An 18,443-nucleotide genomic window follows, 5' to 3' on the forward strand; every position below is an offset into this window, starting at 1 on the left:
TTAGCTACATCCCAATGAGCCGGGAAAATGCTATTCGCGATATAAATCATTCAAAAAGTCATTCTTCAACTTTCCTTAGAAGCCACTCCTTTTTGAGAAATATAGGAATATGAAAGTAATTTCACTAATTAGTGTAAGTTAACACGCAATTCCTAGGCAGATTCATTTTTAATTATCCGGACAAACCCTGTATTTCCCGTATAGTCCTCATAATATACACTATCGGACAAAAGTAAAGGAACTCTTATGGTGAAAGAAAGTGATTAACATATTAAACTTATCAGTATCCACGTATATTAAAATCGTTTTTGTTTATGCTGGTTTGTACTAATTTTCTGAGTGTTAATATTGAGAATTTTTACTCAGAAAACGGGTCAACAATTGAAGAGAGTTTATCTAAGAAAATTTGCGTCACTTCAATCGATTCAATCGATTTGTTAACAGGTATACAGTTCAAGATGCCATGTTGTCTTGTGCTAAATGGCAGATACCTCTACGATTTGCCATAACAGAACAATGATCCGAAACATTCATCTTGAGTTAATCATGAGTGGTTTCATGAGCACAATGTCCATGTTCTATAGTGGCCGGCGTAATCGTCGGACTTCAGTCTCATTGAGAACCTACGGAAAGAGGTATAACGTCGAATGCGTGCTCCTAAACGAACAATCTCTCAATCATAGAACAAATGAGATGTGGAAGAATATTGTAATTGTCGAAAAGTTATATCTAATAATGGCTATCTTATTAATAATTAAATTAATTTCAATCATATTCTTTGCAGTTATTTCGGAATTGGTAAGATAAATAAAAGCTGTTTTTGGTAAAATGTTCTTTGCTTATGTCGCATATAAATTTTGCTTCATTTCAGTGAATAAATTATTTAAAAATTATTATTAGTTAGAAATACTAATACGTATACCTACTAAATTTTATGATTTTTTAAGTAATTGCTTAGTTGCTTTGTTTTCGTCCGAGAGTATACCGATAGTATCGTGCGTAACAATGTAGATCTATATTTAAAAATGTTTCATCACTATCAAGAATTTTTATATCGAATGATACCAGAAACCTCTAAGTATTGTTTTATTGAGAAACAATTAGTATATTAGTCGTGAATAGTAAATTAAATTTTTAAGAGCCTTTATAACAATTTATGTGTAGCTGTAATATCTCATGGATAGAGTTTTTCGGAGCGCATTATGTAGTTTGATAACTGATTTTTATTGGCATTAAATGCATTATCTATAAAATGCTGCAATAAATTTGGTGTAAAAGTTTGCCTCATTGTTACGACCAATATTAAATTTAATATGAGCATCGCGCCCATAAGCGCAAGTGTATTTCATCAAACTTGTGTAATATTTAACTTAACGAGATAAATCGTAGTAAATGAAAAAATTAAGTTAATTACTATCCGAATCATGGCAAAATTATTATAGGGCCAACTCCCAAAAAAGCCTTTGAGAATTTATTACCTTAACTACGCGCCTTACAAATTTATTCTGGGAAAAAAGGCTTACGACCCTTCTGACAAGTCGCACAAATAGCTTAAGGCGCACACGAAATTCCTCTTCTTAAAAATCAAACCTTTGTCGTGAAACGGGACCGTGTAAAACTTTCCTTTGAAGTAAAATAACAACTTTTGATTATGCACAATTAATTTGGGGCTCTCATTATTGGTGAGAGAAGGGGAATTAATTGGCTGAGCGACTCTGTGTGTTTTAGGGAAACAACACTAATAATTGGTATTTCCTCGGCGACTAGCAAAGTACAATCAATTCTAACTAAAGACTCCTAAAAATATAAAATCCAGGCTTTAAGCTCTAGCGAATCTAGGACGGATAAAAAATTATCGATTTCCATCCGGCTGGATGGTTATCAGCTAGTTAAGCCAGCCAGGATTGCTGTGGATATGAAAATAATAGATATCTACTCCGATAGAAAATTATTTTTACTCTCTGATGTTAAAAAAAATATATAGCCCAAGACCATTCTTGTAATATTAAAAAACACAGATGATACTTGATCGTTTGGATTTTTTCCCCAATTAAATATTATTCAGCGTTATTATCATTTTTTTTAACTTCATACCATATCCTGTAAATACAGGTTTGTTACAATCCATACAGTGTATACCGAAGCTTGTTTCTTCTATCCTACAGTGTGTGCCCATGCAGTGTGTACCGAAGCTTGTTCCTTCTATTCAATACTAGTATACATATAAATAACACGTGTAGTATTCCCGTGCTTTTTTTGAGAAGATCAACATTAAATCCAAATTAAGGCCAATTTTATTACGCACGTGTGATTCAGAAAATTAGGAAACAGTAGAGGAAGTAAAGTCAATTACTGAATATGTTGTGTCTTATAATTGGAGCCCCAAAATAAAATCTAATCAAAACGATCCGATGTCTGAAAGGAAAATGAGCCCACCGATATGCTTAGATGCCAAAGTTATCTTGATAATTTTCTTAGTTGAATCGAAAATTAGAACTTGGAAGCACGAATTACAAGCCCAAACGAGGCAAAATTATGAGTGATCATTGGTTTCCATTAAAACTGACAAGAGAGTAGGTGTTAAAAAAAAATTAATGCCCATGACATCTCGATACAATAGGAGAACTTTTAGCCTTAAAAAAACGTAAAACCACTGCTAAAGAGTCGAGAGCGCTAAAAATATTGTCCGATTAGCTACCTGTTTATAAGGGAAAGGCATTTTGAGCCCCTCTCGACACTCTTGAAGCGCGCTTTGCAATCTGCCAAAAAGTGTTAAAATCGGTTAATGAGGTCAACAATAAGAGGGATTCCCTCAAAAAAATCACTTTCAACTTTATCGAGACACGTACGGCGTTACTCGGTGCCCATTTCTTGTAGCTAAATCTAAAATGTAACATACATTACTTGTGTCAAGTAATATACATATGCCCTGCATTTCAGCACTGAAAAGTGTTTTCTTTTTATCCCTCTTCTAGTTATAGAAGACACTGCGTTGAAAATTAAGTTAAAAATAGAGGGCAATAAGCGGGGCTACGCCCAGCATTGCGACCGAGAATTGCGTGTGATGTTTACGTTTGTTCTTTAAGACCTTTTTCAGGGATTAGAGTAGATGGCGATCACTTTACCGCCACATTAGGGTAATAGCGCTAATACCAAGTGACAAATATTACAATGATATTCGCCTCTTTCAAGATAAATTGCAACTGAAAATTAGTCAGAGCTGTATCTAATTTAAACGACAAAAAAACGACACATTTAATATTTAGCAATTTTTTAGCGTAGACCAGTCTACACGAAGCATGTGTTACGTCCAAAAATTTCGTATGTGTTACGTAGATTGGCCGGCGGAAAAACGTAATGGCTTTAAAATAGAACGTCTCGCTTTTAATTTTTCCACCAGACAAAACACATGTAATATTTTTATTTTTGTCACTTTATGTAAGTGTAATTCTCTGAAATAAAAATAAGGCCCATTGTTTGATCGGGCCTGGACAACATTTACCGTTGACCTTAGGCGCAGATTTGCACCGATTATAAATATATCATTGCAAATTTCAAACGCTCAAGTAAAACTTACCTCCGCCTGTGGACACTAAGAGTACCCTGCTAGTGCAGTTTAGAAGTCCCCATGGGCCCTCTGAGCAGACGCGCCATTGGCATGCTGCTAAACGCTGCTCTGCTTTTGTTAGCCCCTAAGAGCCGTTTCATCTCCATTTCCTCTGATTTTTGTACCTCAGCAGGATTTAGTAAGGCCAGGGTGAATTTTTCCCTGAAACACGTTTTAAGAATTTTAATTAGCGCACAGACGTATAAGACAGAATAGGAGTCACATGCAAAATTTATATAGTAATGGTTTTTTTTTTTTAATTGCAGTGGAGCGAAGAAAAGAATCAGCTTTTTGGGTTGCTTAGATCATTAGTGGAAACTCGGTACCTATCGAAGATTTAAAATGAAGGACTTTGATGGTGGGCTAACAGTGGCAATAGGGCTGTAGTAGGTACGTATGACTGTTCCAGTATGACCATCTAACCTTTCAGTTCATAAAAAAAAATCCCATTCCAGCTGTAAAAATATAGCGTGTCGAAGAACTATTATTCATTTTGTCACGTGATCCGCAGATATATTATGGTCAATTCGACTCGTTTATTCTGTAGAGGCCTTGCCCATTGGCATTTTTACATGTAGGTGGGTTGTGGGCAGTAATTTAGGACGATCAACGGCCAGAAATGATCGAATTAAAGTAAGTATGAAAAGCGCTTATCTTAAAAACTGAACCTCACGAATTCGATTTACTCGATATTTCCAGGAAGGGTGGTCTAGCTATTTAATAAATAATACATAAAAATAAATTCGCTGCAATATTGTGATGCTATTTCTAGGTCACACTTATATCACTGTCAAATGCTGATATTGTATCGTACATCTATGTATACCTAATAATTTTACATAACGAGTTATAGCCGTTTGCGAGGTCAAGGACTATGTTTATGAGATTAGCTGGCACCTAATGTACTCTTCTGCCGTTCGTTATTCGACGAAAACGGTAGTACCTACAGCACAGGTCTAAGAACAAAGCGAAAACATAATTAAGATGTGCAAAAATGCGATCTAGCTAATGTGCATGTAGAATCGAAGAGAAAATACAGCCGCCCACTAAAAACAAAGGTTTTAAAATGAAATGGGGTAAAATCGATTGCATCCGGCACACAGACAGCAAGCAGTAGTTTTCTGAATAATTTTCATTTACCGTGAAAAATTGAGGAAAAACACAGCAGGGATTTCATAGTTCAAATGTCCATGATCACCTAAAGATACAAAACCTGCAAAAAGTCACTGATAGAGAAAACGAAACTGATGAGAAGAAGTTCAAAAAGAATCGAACGTGAGGAAATGGGGAAGTTGAGAGTTGTCTTAGAATTGTGTCGAATTTGGAAACGAAGGGTTACTAATTTGGGGCAAATACCTTTATGATCTCTGTGGGGTGTCAAATTACACTGCCAAAGGCTGTCAGAAAAACAAAAACGCCCGGTTTAAATCGGTACACTCGAAACGGGATTCTCGATGATGTAATAAAGGTCTTGATAGACTGAGTCGGCGCCTGCGTTGCCATATTTTATTCCCCCTTTAGGACTTTCCATACCTCACTTACATAAAAAAAAATTAAGCAAACCCACATAGTACACGTTAAAATCTAAATCCTTTCAAACAAGTATTCATAGCGCGAGAAACAACATTAACGATACAATAAATTTCGATTATCTGAATTTGTATTATTTATGATTTTAAACGACTTTTGGAATAATCGAGTTTTTTGGACAATCCATTTTCAAGATAAGCACCCCTCGTGAGTTCTATGGCCCGTATCAAATCTGTAGGGTCGTTCCCGCACCATGCGATTAATGACAGCTTTACAGTCCCAGTTTGACCTATAATTATTCAAAATAAAAGTGGTTGCAAAAGTATCTATTTTCACCGGTTTGTGAGTTATTTCTGGAAGTAGATCGGCAAGTTTGACAACCCCGGAAAATTCCAGCCAAATATTTGCTAGCTCAGAACCGTATTGGGACGACGCCTTAGGGAATATATTCAATCTTTTTTAAGACCTGGGTCGTCGTTTTTATACGAATATAATTAATTATGATACATCTATAACTATTTTTGAACCTGCTCTAACTATATTTGAAAAATGCGAGTTCAGATTGGGAATTGGAAACCCCATTCCTGATTTAAATATGTCTATAACAGAGTGTACATAATCTAGCCGCCATCTACCCTAGACGAGACATACTAAAGGTGTTACATGTACAAAACTTGTAACATTCTGTTTTTTTTTTCTTAATTGCTGATTGACGTGAGACATGGCTGTAATTTTACTACATTAAAGCAATTTCTCTCGGCGATTAGTAGGCATCTGGTATTAGGTACTTGAATAAGTTCTCGCTGTTTCGTATCAGATGGCATTATCAACACTAGATGCCTTTAATTTTAGATGATAACGCATCTACAAGGAAGCACTGTCGATAAACTTGAACTTCAGTGTTTGTTAGTTCGCCATAATATACGTTTTTTTTTTAATTCAAAAAATGTTGAGTTTTGTACCAACAAAAGCGTATTTGCGGGGAATTTTATTGCACTACTTTTTGCAAAAAAAATCTGCTGTCGAAGCTCATAGAATTCTTGTGGAGACTTACAGCGGAACAACTCTGTCGGAAACAACATACAGAGATTGGTTTAGACCCTTCAAAAACAACGATTTTGACGTTGAAGACAAAGCACGCTCTGGCGCGCCGAAACGGTTTTGAAGACCAAGAATTGGAAGCCTTACTTGATAAAGACCCGTGTCAAACACAAGCTGTACTTGCAGTATCATTAGAAGTTGATCACACAACAGTTTCCAAACGTTTAAAGGCATTGGGAATGATTCAAAAAGAAGGAAATTGGGTACCGTACGAATTGAAGCCGCGAGACGTCGAGCGGCGTTTGTTTACATATGAACAACTGCTCCAAAGACAGAAAAAAAAGGCTTCTTATATCGTATCGTGACTGGCGATAAAAAGTGGATACACTACGATCATCCCAAATGCAAAAAATCGTGGGGTAAGCCCGGCGTGCTTCGACATCAACGGCAAAACCGAATATCCATAGTTCCAAACTCTTGCTCTGTATTTGGTGGGATCAGCTGGGCGTGGTGTATTATGAGCTGCTCAGATCCAACGAGACTATCACGGGAGATCGTTACAAGCTACAATTGATGCGTTTAAGCCAAGCATTAAAGGAAAAACGTCCGCAATACGAGGAGACACACAATAAGGTGATTTTACAGCATGCAAACGTTCAGGCACATGTTGCAAAATCTATCAAAACATATTTAGAAACCCTCAAATCGGACATCCTACTCCACCTGCTGTATTCACCAGATATTGCTCCGTCCGACTACCACTTATTCCCATCCATAGCACATGGCTTAGCTGAACAGCACTTTGGTTCTTATGAAGGTACCAAAAAATGGTTTGATTCTTAGATAGCTTTAAAAGACGTTTCGTTTTTTTTGCGTGGAATTAGTATGCTGCCAGAAAGGTGAGAAAAAGTGGTGGCTCGTGATGGATAATACTTTGAATGATAAGTTCTTTCCCAGTTTTCGTCAATAAAGTAGTTATTTTCACGAAAAAACGGCGAGGACTTATTCAAGTACTTAATACCTTAAAATTATATTGTTTTCTTGTTGCATTTGTGCGGTAAAATGAGGATAAACATACCAATTTAGGATACCAAACGCATACCATTCACGAGCCCAGATAGCCTCTACATTTATGTTAAATTTCTTCTATTGAAACATACATTATTAATGTTTGTTTTTTATATCAGGGATGCATAAGTGTATGTATGTAATTAATTTATACATTACATGTATAAAATAAGATCTACGTTAAAAAATGTAAAATGTTCTTTTTAGTCGCAGCGTCACATTAAATGTTATCGATATGATTTTTTTCTAATAACAAGTTATTGATTGTGTCTCGAAACTTCACAAAAAAACAAGGGGAAAAGTGAAGGTGTCCGACCCTGAGGGTAAAGACATGATCAATGGAAATGGAACATGTTTAGAATGATTAAATTTGATAGAAAACGAAATATGCATGTGTATAAAATTCTTTATACTTTACTCATTACACATGTATAAAATTAAGAATAACATATAGTCGGATTATATTTCCCGTCTCTGCATTATATAATAAGTAAATCTCAATAAATAATTAATAGAACATAATGCAAAAATGATCGAGACATCCGTCCGCTGTGTGACTCGTGCGCACAAGAGTAGAGTGTAAGATAGGTATAAGTTAATAGTTTATTGGCACGAAAACCAAGTGTCAAAATTGGGAATACAAGTAAACGTCAACTTCAAACGTGTTAAGTGTTCTGTTGCGAAAAGTTAGGTTAGTTTAGTTTCAATTTTCCTCAAATTCGCTTTTAAAATTTACCGTATTACTAAATATTATTTCCGAAATCGGTGCAGCATCTAAGAGGTAAGTTTTCAATGTGTTTTACCCTCAATGACGTCCAAGGCAATTTATATTATGTGAGTTGACGGAAGTATCTGCAAATTCTACATAATCTGGATCCATAAGCCACAAATCGTGTCTGCACAGAACTTTCTAAACTTTCATTCAATTAGGCTGGGCTTATACAACGCATAACATATACATAAGAATTACATAGAAACTGAAAAAGATACGAACTTTCTGTGTCATGTGCTATTTATAGGCAATATTCTGTATAAAGTAATATATATATAACCATAAAGTCAACTTTCCAGCTGTAGTTTGCACATATCATCAATTACGTGGTAAAAAGTCCATTTCTGAAGCGTTTTCACAGGGTGTTCTATGACAAAATGCTAAGTACATACTAACATGGGATAGTATTTGAATAAGGAAACATATTGTAACTATTCTCAAATACTGAGAGACTATTTATTAATGATATATCTACATGAAGTTTTATAAGTTTTGTCTGAAACTTACAAGTAGATGGTGATGTAAATAATATTTCCTGTTTGGTAACTATTTATATTAGGACCATTAGATATAAAACAAAAAAAGAACATCCTGAGTGGGGCACCATCCAACAGTGTCTTTCCCATTACACCACTCTATTTTACCTACCAAAATTTACCTGTAAAATCCAAAAACCAACAGTTAAAACCTCCCTTTTTAATTTAAACCACAAATCTATTTTTCCTTGACCTTTTACTCCCATTTCCCCATCTTGAATGTATCACTATCCAACAGCATCTAATTGTTTTACTTAAATATGATTTTTTTAAATTTTGGTTAAACTTACATACTTCCCTGTATATTAATAAGAAATGGCTTCTGAATTTTTCAAACAGTCATAATATTTTGATCAAATGCTGTCTTCTGTATTAAGATGTATATTTCGTCATATAACATCCTACAAACAACATTTTTTTCTTCCCTTAAACTATTTTTTTATTTCAGATACCATTCCTTGATAAGTCCTTCAATATGTCTAAAAAATCTGGAAACAAGAAAAACAAAGATATAAATGATGACTTTAATGATGAAACCAAACCCACTGCACAAGAAGTAGCACTAAAAGGCAGGGGTAAATCTTCCAAAAAAGACCTCTCTCTCCTTAAAAAAAGGGATAGTAGTGAAGATGAAGCTAAGCCACAAAAAGACTTAGGTGATGGTGTGAAACCTGCTGCCAAGCCTAAGAAAACGGCAAAGAAAAGTAAAAAGAAGATTGAAGATGAATGGTCTGATAAGGAAGTGAATATGGATTTAAACAATGTTTCTAATGATGAAGATGAAGAAATTCCAGCTCCAAAAAAATCAAATAAAAAGAAGGACAAAAAGAAACTGAAGCCAGAAGAGAGTGACTATGAGGATCTACCAATATGTTCAGATGGTGAGGAAGAAATTAAGCCCGCAGTCAAAAAATCTAGTAAGAAAAAGGAGAAGAAAAAAAATAACACTGAAGACACTGAACCAACTGACTTACTGGTTGAGTCTGTAGAAGAAGAAGTAAAGCCTGCATTGAAAAAATCTGATAAAAAGAAAGGCAAGAAGAAAAAGGGGGACATAAATGAAGATGAGGAAGTTATGCCTGGTGACAATACACAAGAAGATTTAGTAGCTGCTAAGAAAGTCAGCAATAAAAATAATGAATTTGGTGACAATGTAGACACAAACACAGAGGCGCATAATAGTGCTGAAGAAATAACAGAAGAAATTGACGCCTTAGAAATAGCTTGTAAAAAAGAAAAGAAACTCACACATAAGGATAAAAAGAAGCTGAAAAAACAACAAGACTATGAAAAGCAAATGGAGACACTGCTTAAAAAAGGTGGACAAGGTCATTCAGAACTTGAAAGTAACTTTACAGTTTCCCAGGCTCAAAAATCTGCTGGACAACTAGCAGCTTTAGAAAATGCAATTGATATAAAAATTGAAAACTTTAGCATTTCCGCCAAAGGAAATGATCTTTTCACAAATGCTAGTTTACTAATTGCCAATGGTAGACATTATGGTTTAGTAGGCCCAAACGGTCATGGAAAGACCACTTTGTTAAGACACATTGCTCAAAGGGCTTTTGCCATCCCCCCAAATATAGACATCCTGTATTGTGAACAAGAAGTTGTTGCTGATGATTTTAGCGCTGTTGACACAGTTTTAAAAGCGGACGTTAAAAGAAATGAGCTTCTTGCTGAGCAGAAAAAATTAGAAGAAAAATTCAACGCGGGGAATTTGAACATACAGGATCGTTTAAATGAGGTTTATGCAGAGTTAAAGGCGATCGGAGCTGATTCTGCTGAGCCAAGGGCTAGAAGAATATTAGCTGGTCTTGGTTTCACCAAGGAAATGCAAGATAGAGCAACCAAAAATTTCTCGGGGGGTTGGCGAATGAGAGTTTCACTTGCCAGAGCATTATATATTGAGCCCACTCTTTTACTCCTTGATGAACCAACCAACCATTTAGATCTGAATGCCGTCATTTGGTTAGATAATTATCTTCAAGGCTGGAAAAAGACGTTGTTGATTGTTTCTCACGATCAGTCTTTCTTAGACAATGTTTGTAATGAAATAATTCATCTTGATACTCAAAAATTGCACTACTATAAAGGCAATTATTCAATGTTTAAGAAGATGTACGTACAAAAACGCAAAGAAATGATTAAAGAATATGAGAAACAGGAAAAAAGGATTAAAGAGTTGAAATCTTCAGGATCGTCCAAAAAACAAGCTGAGAAGAAGCAGAAAGAGGCTCTTACAAGAAAGCAAGAGAAAAATCGATCGAAAGTTCAGAAACAAGAAGAAGAGACTCAACCTCAAGAGCTTTTGCAGAAGCCCAAAGAATATCTTGTCAAATTTAGATTTCCAGAACCACCACCATTGCAGCCCCCAGTTCTTGGTCTACACAATGTTACATTTGCCTATCCTGGACAGAAGCCACTCTTTGTTAAAACTGATTTTGGAATTGATATGAACAGTCGCGTCGCCATCGTGGGCCCCAATGGAGTGGGGAAATCAACATTCTTGAAGTTACTAGTTGGTGAACTTACTTCTCAAGAAGGTGAATCACGCATGAACCATAGATTGAGGATTGGAAGATTTGACCAGCACTCTGGAGAGCATTTAACTGCTGAAGAAACCCCGTCAGAGTATTTGATGCGCCTCTTTGATCTTCCATATGAAAAGGCCAGAAAGCAGCTAGGCACCTTTGGACTTGCTAGTCATGCTCACACTATCAAAATGAAAGATTTGTCTGGAGGTCAAAAAGCTAGAGTAGCTTTAGCTGAATTATGTCTCAACGCACCAGATGTATTAATTTTGGATGAACCTACCAACAATTTGGATATTGAATCTATAGATGCTCTAGCAGAAGCTATAAATGAATACACTGGAGGCGTTATAATAGTGTCTCACGACGAGCGCCTCATTAGAGAAACTGGCTGTGCCTTGTATATCATAGAAGATCAAACCATTAATGAAGTAGATGGCGACTTTGATGATTATAGAAAAGAACTTCTCGAAAGCCTAGGTGAAGTGATAAATAGTCCTAGTATAGCGGCCAATGCTGCAATCAGTCAATGAGTTTGTAACGATTTAATTTCATAAATTGTATTAATTTTGTTATTATTAGCATCAATTTAATTTGATTGTTAACTTTCATTAATTACTATACATATACTTATGTTATTATCTGGTACTTTCAAAAGTATCTAATCATGTTCATTTTTGGTTTGTAAAAATGCTTTTAACTCAGTTTATGTAATTATTTTTTTGTCATTACATCTCCTAATCTAGTGTTTTGGTAAGTGAACTTGGCGTTTGGAATGATTAAATATACTATTATGGAAAATTAAATGAAAGACAAGCGCAACCAATTTCAGGTATGCTTAATGAAACGTATTTATTAATAGTATCTATAGGAAAATCGGTTCGCTTCTTGGCAAACAAGCATTGTACATAGCAAATATAATGAGAGTTACTTTTTGACTGTTGTATGTACCAACTTTGGTTAGTTATAAAATCCCTTTAAATAGATTTTATTAACAGACAGCAATTCAGCAATATTTACAGATTCTAATGCTAAAATGGAAAGAATAAAATGTGTTGGCTAGTTGTGGTATTAACTTGCTTATAAAATATAATTTCATAAATTTAATCGCGTTAATTTGGCTGGAGTATGGTGGGCAAGATTTGAATGAGCAAAAACTGAACAATACTTGTGTCAACTGGTATTCAATTTACATAGGTTTTAATTATTATATCATTGCTACTAATTTTTCTTTTTGTGCAATTAAAACGAATTCATTATGTGATTGAACTAATAGGATTGAATACTTACTAATACTAAAATTATTTATCCATTGGCAATCGCAAAATTATAGAATGAAGAAAAATTACTTTCATCAAACACAACATTTAACCTAAGTTAGCATTATGTGTACCTTACATGAACAATTAAAAATTAACCATAAACTTATAAATTAATAGTCATAACATAACATTAACAATAATTATTTAAATGCCATATAACATGTGCTCAGTAACAAATTCAAATATTGATATTTTAATGAAATTGCAATATGCCTATTATCACATACATGCACACATCTTATAGGCTAAATCATGAGTAATCATAAAGGAATTCTTCTGAGTATTTCACCACAAGTTAGGCTTATTATGAACTTCAAATCAAACTTTCTTATCTTGAACTTAAGTGGGGCAAAATATTCAAACTAATCTTTCCCAAATATGTGAAAGAGAAAAGATTCAACTTATACACCTGTCAAGCTTTCTTTGCTAATCAGGTCTATATATTGGCACTTTTGGCAAAAATTCTATTAGAATCACGTATTCCATCATCGAGGAGGAATCACACTGCTGCTTGCTCAATCTCCAGTGTAGGCCCAGTTTGTTATATAAGTAACTGTTCTCCCATTCTAATAATTTGTTCAGGGAATGTTGTGTCTAAAAAGTTTCATGTATATTATTGAAAGCAAAGTAATAAACTAATAAACTTACTCTTTTACTTAAACATATAACTGGCCATAAGGAGCACCCTAATGTGCAACAACAGCAAAGACAACCACAAAATAACCACTTCACATTCACTGGCAAAGTTTTCTTTAGGATGCCATTTATTCTCATGACAGTCTCTTTAAATTCTTCTGGAGCTACTCTTGAAACTAAACCACTAGGGAATTCTGTACTAAATCTATTACTGAGGCCGAAACTAAAAGCGAACAATTAGTATTTGGCGATATATATTGAAATTGTAGTCCCTTACACAGTCATGTTTCCAGCCCCTCTGATAATTACAGGATCAGGTACCAAAGAGACATCAGCAGGTTCAGTTTCTTCATTGTTTTCTATTTCTTCTTCATAGTATATTGCGTCAAAACCTTCCATGTGTGTTTAGAATAATATTTTTGTATTTATTTAATAAAAACAAAAATTTTACTCTAAATAAGAAGGGTATGTAATTAAAACTTCTTTGTCTTTTAACCTTACTTACATATGTGTATGAGTTCTGAAGGATTTTTAGTAGTTGTTTAAAACCGTAAGACTTGTTGAATGCTGTCTATTTTTTAATGTTTCAAGGCTTTTCTGCAAAGCATTTTGTTTTTGGTATCTGCGGCCATGACTATTCAGACTTAAGAAAAAAATAACCAAAAAAACAGTATTATTTTGACTATGGATCCCCTAGAAACGTATTCTCCATGTAACATGTCACGTCGATTGAATAGATATTTTTAGTATTTTTAATTTTCAGTTTGGGATAAGATAGAAGATAGAAGGAGTATATTCAATTTAAATTAAAAATTAAATGTCTTCATTCCAGATGTCAGAAAAATGGTTTTTCTCAATCTCTTAAGAATTATTGCTCTAGTTGTTCTAATGGTCGTTCAATTTGATTGATCAGCTGACCCTCAATACTATGTTGTCGGGTGTATACCGACTGCATCCGGCGAACGGGCTGCGGTTGGACCATTCACAATTTCGACTTTATTCAAATTGCTTTGCTGAATGCGCTTGGGGTGCGTCTGGCTATCACTGTGGACGCGCCCCCTGATTCCTGTTCGTCATGAGCGTTTTCCTTTCATAAAATATTTGAATCTAATCAGAAACAATTGATTTGCAGTAAAAACGATGAGGCTAAGACGTGGCTTGACGTCGCATATTTCTATAATTTAGTAGTCACGACCAATGATTTGCATCGGTGACACTAGAGAGGAAGAGATAAAAATATAAATTTTTGATCTTATTCATATTTTACAGTCTGTGCATGCCGATTAGGAGCGCTTTGAAAAATTACATAGTTGTTTTTGGAAGTTCGGCACACGCGCAATCGAGTTTGGTTAGACTCGAACAAGAAAGCATTACATGCGGGCGTTAACAAATATTGTTGATACTTTCACGAGTCACCTCGACTCAAATGTGGGACTGCCATAAAGTATTTCTTATATCCAACTACTTACTGGATGTATTTAAAATTTGGCAACAAAGCACGCATATACGTATGGTGCACCGAATACAAATAATGTCTACTTTCTCTTTTCCCACCTTTTCCTTTCTCACACTTCCCCACTCTCAAAAAAAGTTATGAAAGAATAACCAGTATACTGATCTACAATTCAAGTGAACGAAAATAGTTTTCTGCATTATTTTATAGAATAAAATTAATTTTTTTCTTTGTTATTTAATGCACTGTTATGTATAGGATAAAAAACAAGGATATTTTCATTCCGCCATTATATCAAGAGAATAGAAGGTATTCAATGCATAATCGCAATGTTCAGTTTAACTAAGAAGAAAATGAATTCTCACAATAAAATATTACATTTGACCCTTTCACAACGCAGGCTCCCTTGAAAGGAAATGTTTACTTACATCGATGCAAGCAGTAACAACGAACAAATCCCCATCTAGACAATTCATTTTATACATTAATATTGTCCTGATACACCAATCACCTAATCTCTCAGTATGATCATTGTCACTAAAAACGTTCGTATTAAAGGGAATGTTCAAAAACAATGGATTTAAATAAGATGCATTTTACAGCAATCGAGTGGCGTTACTCAGTGGCACGAACACGTCGTCTAAAAAAGCTTTTATGTTCTCATTATCGACAATTTTGAATTTCTTGAATAAAATGAAACCAAGCTTGTTTGACTACAATAAAAACGAATATATTCTGAGGAAAAGTTTAACTGAACATACAGAAAAGTTATTGGCACAAAAATTAATTTCCTAATAAAAGTAACAATAAGCCTAATAATAATCTCTTATTACATACAGTATTACTATTAACAGACTACATATCAACAATAGGCCATAGGGCTCTCAACTCTCGATTTCAAACGATACTTAAATTTACCTAGAACAATGTCAATACTAATGTAATGTTAAGGTAATAACAGTTAGGACAAGTCAACAATTTTATTAATTATGACTAGCAGATCAATCATGAATGCATCTAAGGCACATTACCTTTGACTTCAAATCCATACACTGTTCCTCATATTCCACAATTTTCCTTACCAATTCAAGCTTCTTGATTTCCAGAAGGTGGTTTTCCCAGTATAACAATTTTTGTACTTGACTAAAATTACGTGGAACCTTAACCGCACTATACGTTTTGCTTGGGGTTGTTTCGTCTAATTTCTTCTTATATTCATCTATTTCTTTGTATTCTTGAGCGATATTCTTTTCGAGACTCAGTATTAAATCCGCCATAAGTTGATTTTTAAACTGAAGAATGTTAATTTTTTCATTGTAATAGCTATTAGTTATAAGATGTTCTGCATATTCAGGATCAAAAGCAGTTTCTGGGCTAATGTCTTCTTCATTATTAAGAGTTTCAGTAATTAAGTTTGTCTCTGAACAAACCCGTTCTTCTGTTGTGTTAATTAGTGGTGAACTCTTAGGAAATTCTACGTCTTTATATTCTTGCTCAGTGCTGGCTACTGGGTTACCCAGTTCAGACCCTTCCTATTAAACATATAGTTAAGTTTGTTAAAATTCCATCACAAATATATCTACCTCATCTGTTTCCTCACTATTAATGTCACTTTCAGTTTCAACATGCTCAGCTTCATCATGAACTGTCTCAACTTGTTCCCCTTCATTTTCATGACTTGCACCAGCGCAAGCATCATTTAAAGGGTTCTCACTTTCCAATTCTTCTACCTCCTCCACATCCTCTTCTGCTTCCTGTGAATCTAATGCCTGATCATCATCCATTTCTTCTGCAGCTACTGTGGAATGTAACTGACTTTTCTCTTTTTTTAGCTTCCTCTATAAAACTTTTTATCATTCTTTCACCTAGTTTGATGTTATAAAACAAACCTTCAGATCTGTTTGGATTCTCTGAACATCCCAAAGCTGATCCTGTCTCCAACTAGAGCAGAATCCCTGTTGCATTTCCCAGTGAATGAGATTCAGGGCAGAATCTAATTTGCGAAGTTCCTGTTCTATAAGAGTCGGATCATCTGGGTAGGCATTGGCTGCATCCAATGGTGGAATATACTTAATTATTTGAAGGTCAGGGTAGAGATCAATTCGGTGAGTTATAAGGGCTTGCAACAATCTAGAGGAAACATGCAATGTGTGATTCAAAGCTTGTGCTAGGTTCTGCTTATTCATTTTGTTTACTTGATCCTGAAAATAAAGGTTTATTAGAATTTTTTTTCCTTTGATTTGAAAAATTTCCAAGAGGTAAACCGCTGATGAAAGTTTTGTATATTACTTCTTAAATCTTCAATACTTCCCAAAATTCCTATCTCCTATATCACTTATACATTTCTAGCATTTATTATTCACTTTCCCATACCTTCTAGATTCTATGCACTACTTCCTATTTCCTAAGTGTAAGATTCAAATATTGACAAATATATTCATTGTATCGAAGAAGGGGATCTAAATATCAATGAACTACTTAGGTACTTTCTAGCAATGTTTCCTCAACAAAGACTGAAGGCATGGTTCATATGAGGTAATATAGACGTGAATGTAACAAATGGCTCTATTATCACAATACTTTGTACACTAATTTGCAGAATATTTAATATAATTTCTATTTAATTCCATCATATTTCCTGTACTTTTCTAATCTTTATTAAAATTACTATTTTTCTATTTCTTTCACTTCATTTTTCTCAAAAATCCCCAACTTCACCTAAAACTTCCCAAAGTTTGTACACTAAATTTCTTCAATGGTTTGCCCCTTCAGACCTACCCTCTGGACTACATTATGAAAATGCATTATTAAGTAGCTAAGAAGAACTCTGTTTTCAATTGGAAGCATGTTTATAAGAGACCTCAAATGTTTTTCCCTAGTATTGTAATTGAAAATGGCACCAGCTTCCTCAAATCTAATCAACAAGTCATTTGTGAATATGGGCTCTGGCAAATCTCTAAAAAGTTATTGGGTTGTTGAAATTATCTTGCGTAATTCTGAACTTACCTCAAAAAGGTTTTCAAAACACTAGTAACTGTAGGAATATCATAATCCTTCAGAGCCACAGTTTGACGGCTGTTATACATCTTTCTTATATGATGTACCTTTGTTTTATTTCCACTAGTTTTATAAACATACTCAAAATTAAGTCCTTCCATTTCCACAAAATCAATACACTCCCTAATTGGGAGTGGGAGGTGAATCCCATCATGGCACTTTCCTCTTTGACATGCACTGGCTAGTTCAGCCCCAAAAATTGGCAGTGCCTCGGCAATGTTTTGATTCCCATCTGCACCAAATTTATTGCCAAATCCCAGTTTAACCTTCTTCTTGGTTTTGGTTTTTGCACTGCATTCTCCTTTCTCTTTGGCATGCTCTTTTTCTTTATCTTTTGACTTAGTGAAAATAAATGCTTTTGTCCTTTTTGTTTTACATGGACTGTGAGGTGACAAATGCTACATTAATTTATGTACATAAGACTTAGGATAATTTAAGCTTACCTAGCTTCATCCGAACTTTCCCCTTCAAGGGCTGCATAACCCTTGTCTTTATCCTTTTTGTCTTTCTTGTCCTTTCTCTTGCCTATGATCATCTCCTTTTTGGATGTTTTTTCATTTTCCTCGTTATCTGTGAGAATGCAAAATCAAGTGCAAACATATTTTTAATCTTATCTGTTAACACGTTTGTAAATACTTACAGTCGCTATCATTGCCTTTGCGTTTCTCAGCCATGTATAAGCCGGGAAAATCTTTCATTACTTCAGGACTATCGAAGTCCATTTTCTTAATTTTTGACTTTGCTTGATGAAATTGATAGTTTACATTTTGTTTGACTTATTTTTGATTTTTTGTAATGTTTTTATTATTTTTTTAAATGTCAAATTTGGTATTTTGACAATCGAAAGTATTGTCTTGTTGTTGGCAAGAGAATAAGTTGGCAAGAGA

At 34.6% G+C, this 18,443-nt stretch overlaps 4 protein-coding genes across 7 annotated transcripts in view; 1 reads left to right on the forward strand and 3 right to left on the reverse strand.

The window, feature by feature from the left end:
* Positions 1–5,069, reverse strand: part of PMCA (plasma membrane calcium-transporting ATPase 3) — a 69,473-nt gene extending 64,404 nt beyond the window's left edge. For 3 of the 4 annotated variants that reach the window (XM_066390815.1, XM_066390813.1, XM_066390809.1), the window contains exons 1-3: positions 4,964–5,051; positions 4,748–4,820; positions 3,578–3,769 (exon numbers count right to left, since the gene is read on the reverse strand). The gene's annotated coding sequence lies outside the window, so the exon portion shown is untranslated. Of the gene's footprint in view, positions 1–3,577; positions 3,770–4,747; positions 4,821–4,963 lie in introns of all 4 variants that reach the window. The other variant, XM_066390811.1, reaches the window with a different exon arrangement.
* Positions 5,070–7,915: 2,846 nt separating this feature from the next.
* LOC136409348 (ATP-binding cassette sub-family F member 1) lies at positions 7,916–11,792 on the forward strand. Its single transcript, XM_066390772.1, has 2 exons — positions 7,916–8,027; positions 9,003–11,792. The coding sequence occupies exon 2, from the start codon at positions 9,030–9,032 to the stop codon at positions 11,619–11,621; it is 2,592 nt and encodes an 863-aa protein (XP_066246869.1). The 5' UTR covers positions 7,916–8,027; positions 9,003–9,029; the 3' UTR covers positions 11,622–11,792.
* A 135-nt stretch (positions 11,793–11,927) lies between these two features.
* LOC136409349 (cysteine-rich hydrophobic domain-containing protein 2) lies at positions 11,928–13,707 on the reverse strand. Its single transcript, XM_066390773.1, has 4 exons — positions 13,552–13,707; positions 13,324–13,498; positions 13,059–13,269; positions 11,928–13,004 (listed from the first exon to the last, which is right to left on the reverse strand). Exons 2-4 carry the CDS (start codon positions 13,443–13,445, stop codon positions 12,837–12,839), a joined length of 501 nt encoding a protein of 166 aa, XP_066246870.1. The 5' UTR covers positions 13,446–13,498; positions 13,552–13,707; the 3' UTR covers positions 11,928–12,836.
* Positions 13,708–15,204: 1,497 nt separating this feature from the next.
* On the reverse strand, positions 15,205–18,396 carry Rlip (Ral interacting protein). The gene is made up of 7 exons (XM_066390985.1): positions 18,197–18,396; positions 18,000–18,126; positions 17,506–17,937; positions 17,278–17,455; positions 16,389–16,700; positions 16,083–16,337; positions 15,205–16,031 (listed from the first exon to the last, which is right to left on the reverse strand). The coding sequence occupies exons 1-7, from the start codon at positions 18,276–18,278 to the stop codon at positions 15,501–15,503; spliced, it is 1,917 nt and encodes a 638-aa protein (XP_066247082.1). The 5' UTR covers positions 18,279–18,396; the 3' UTR covers positions 15,205–15,500.
* Between the last annotated feature and the right edge of the window lie 47 nt (positions 18,397–18,443).

The sequence above is a fragment of the Euwallacea similis genome, chromosome 6 (assembly GCF_039881205.1).
Source record: "Euwallacea similis isolate ESF13 chromosome 6, ESF131.1, whole genome shotgun sequence".
Taxonomy (NCBI): Eukaryota; Metazoa; Arthropoda; class Insecta; order Coleoptera; family Curculionidae; genus Euwallacea; species Euwallacea similis.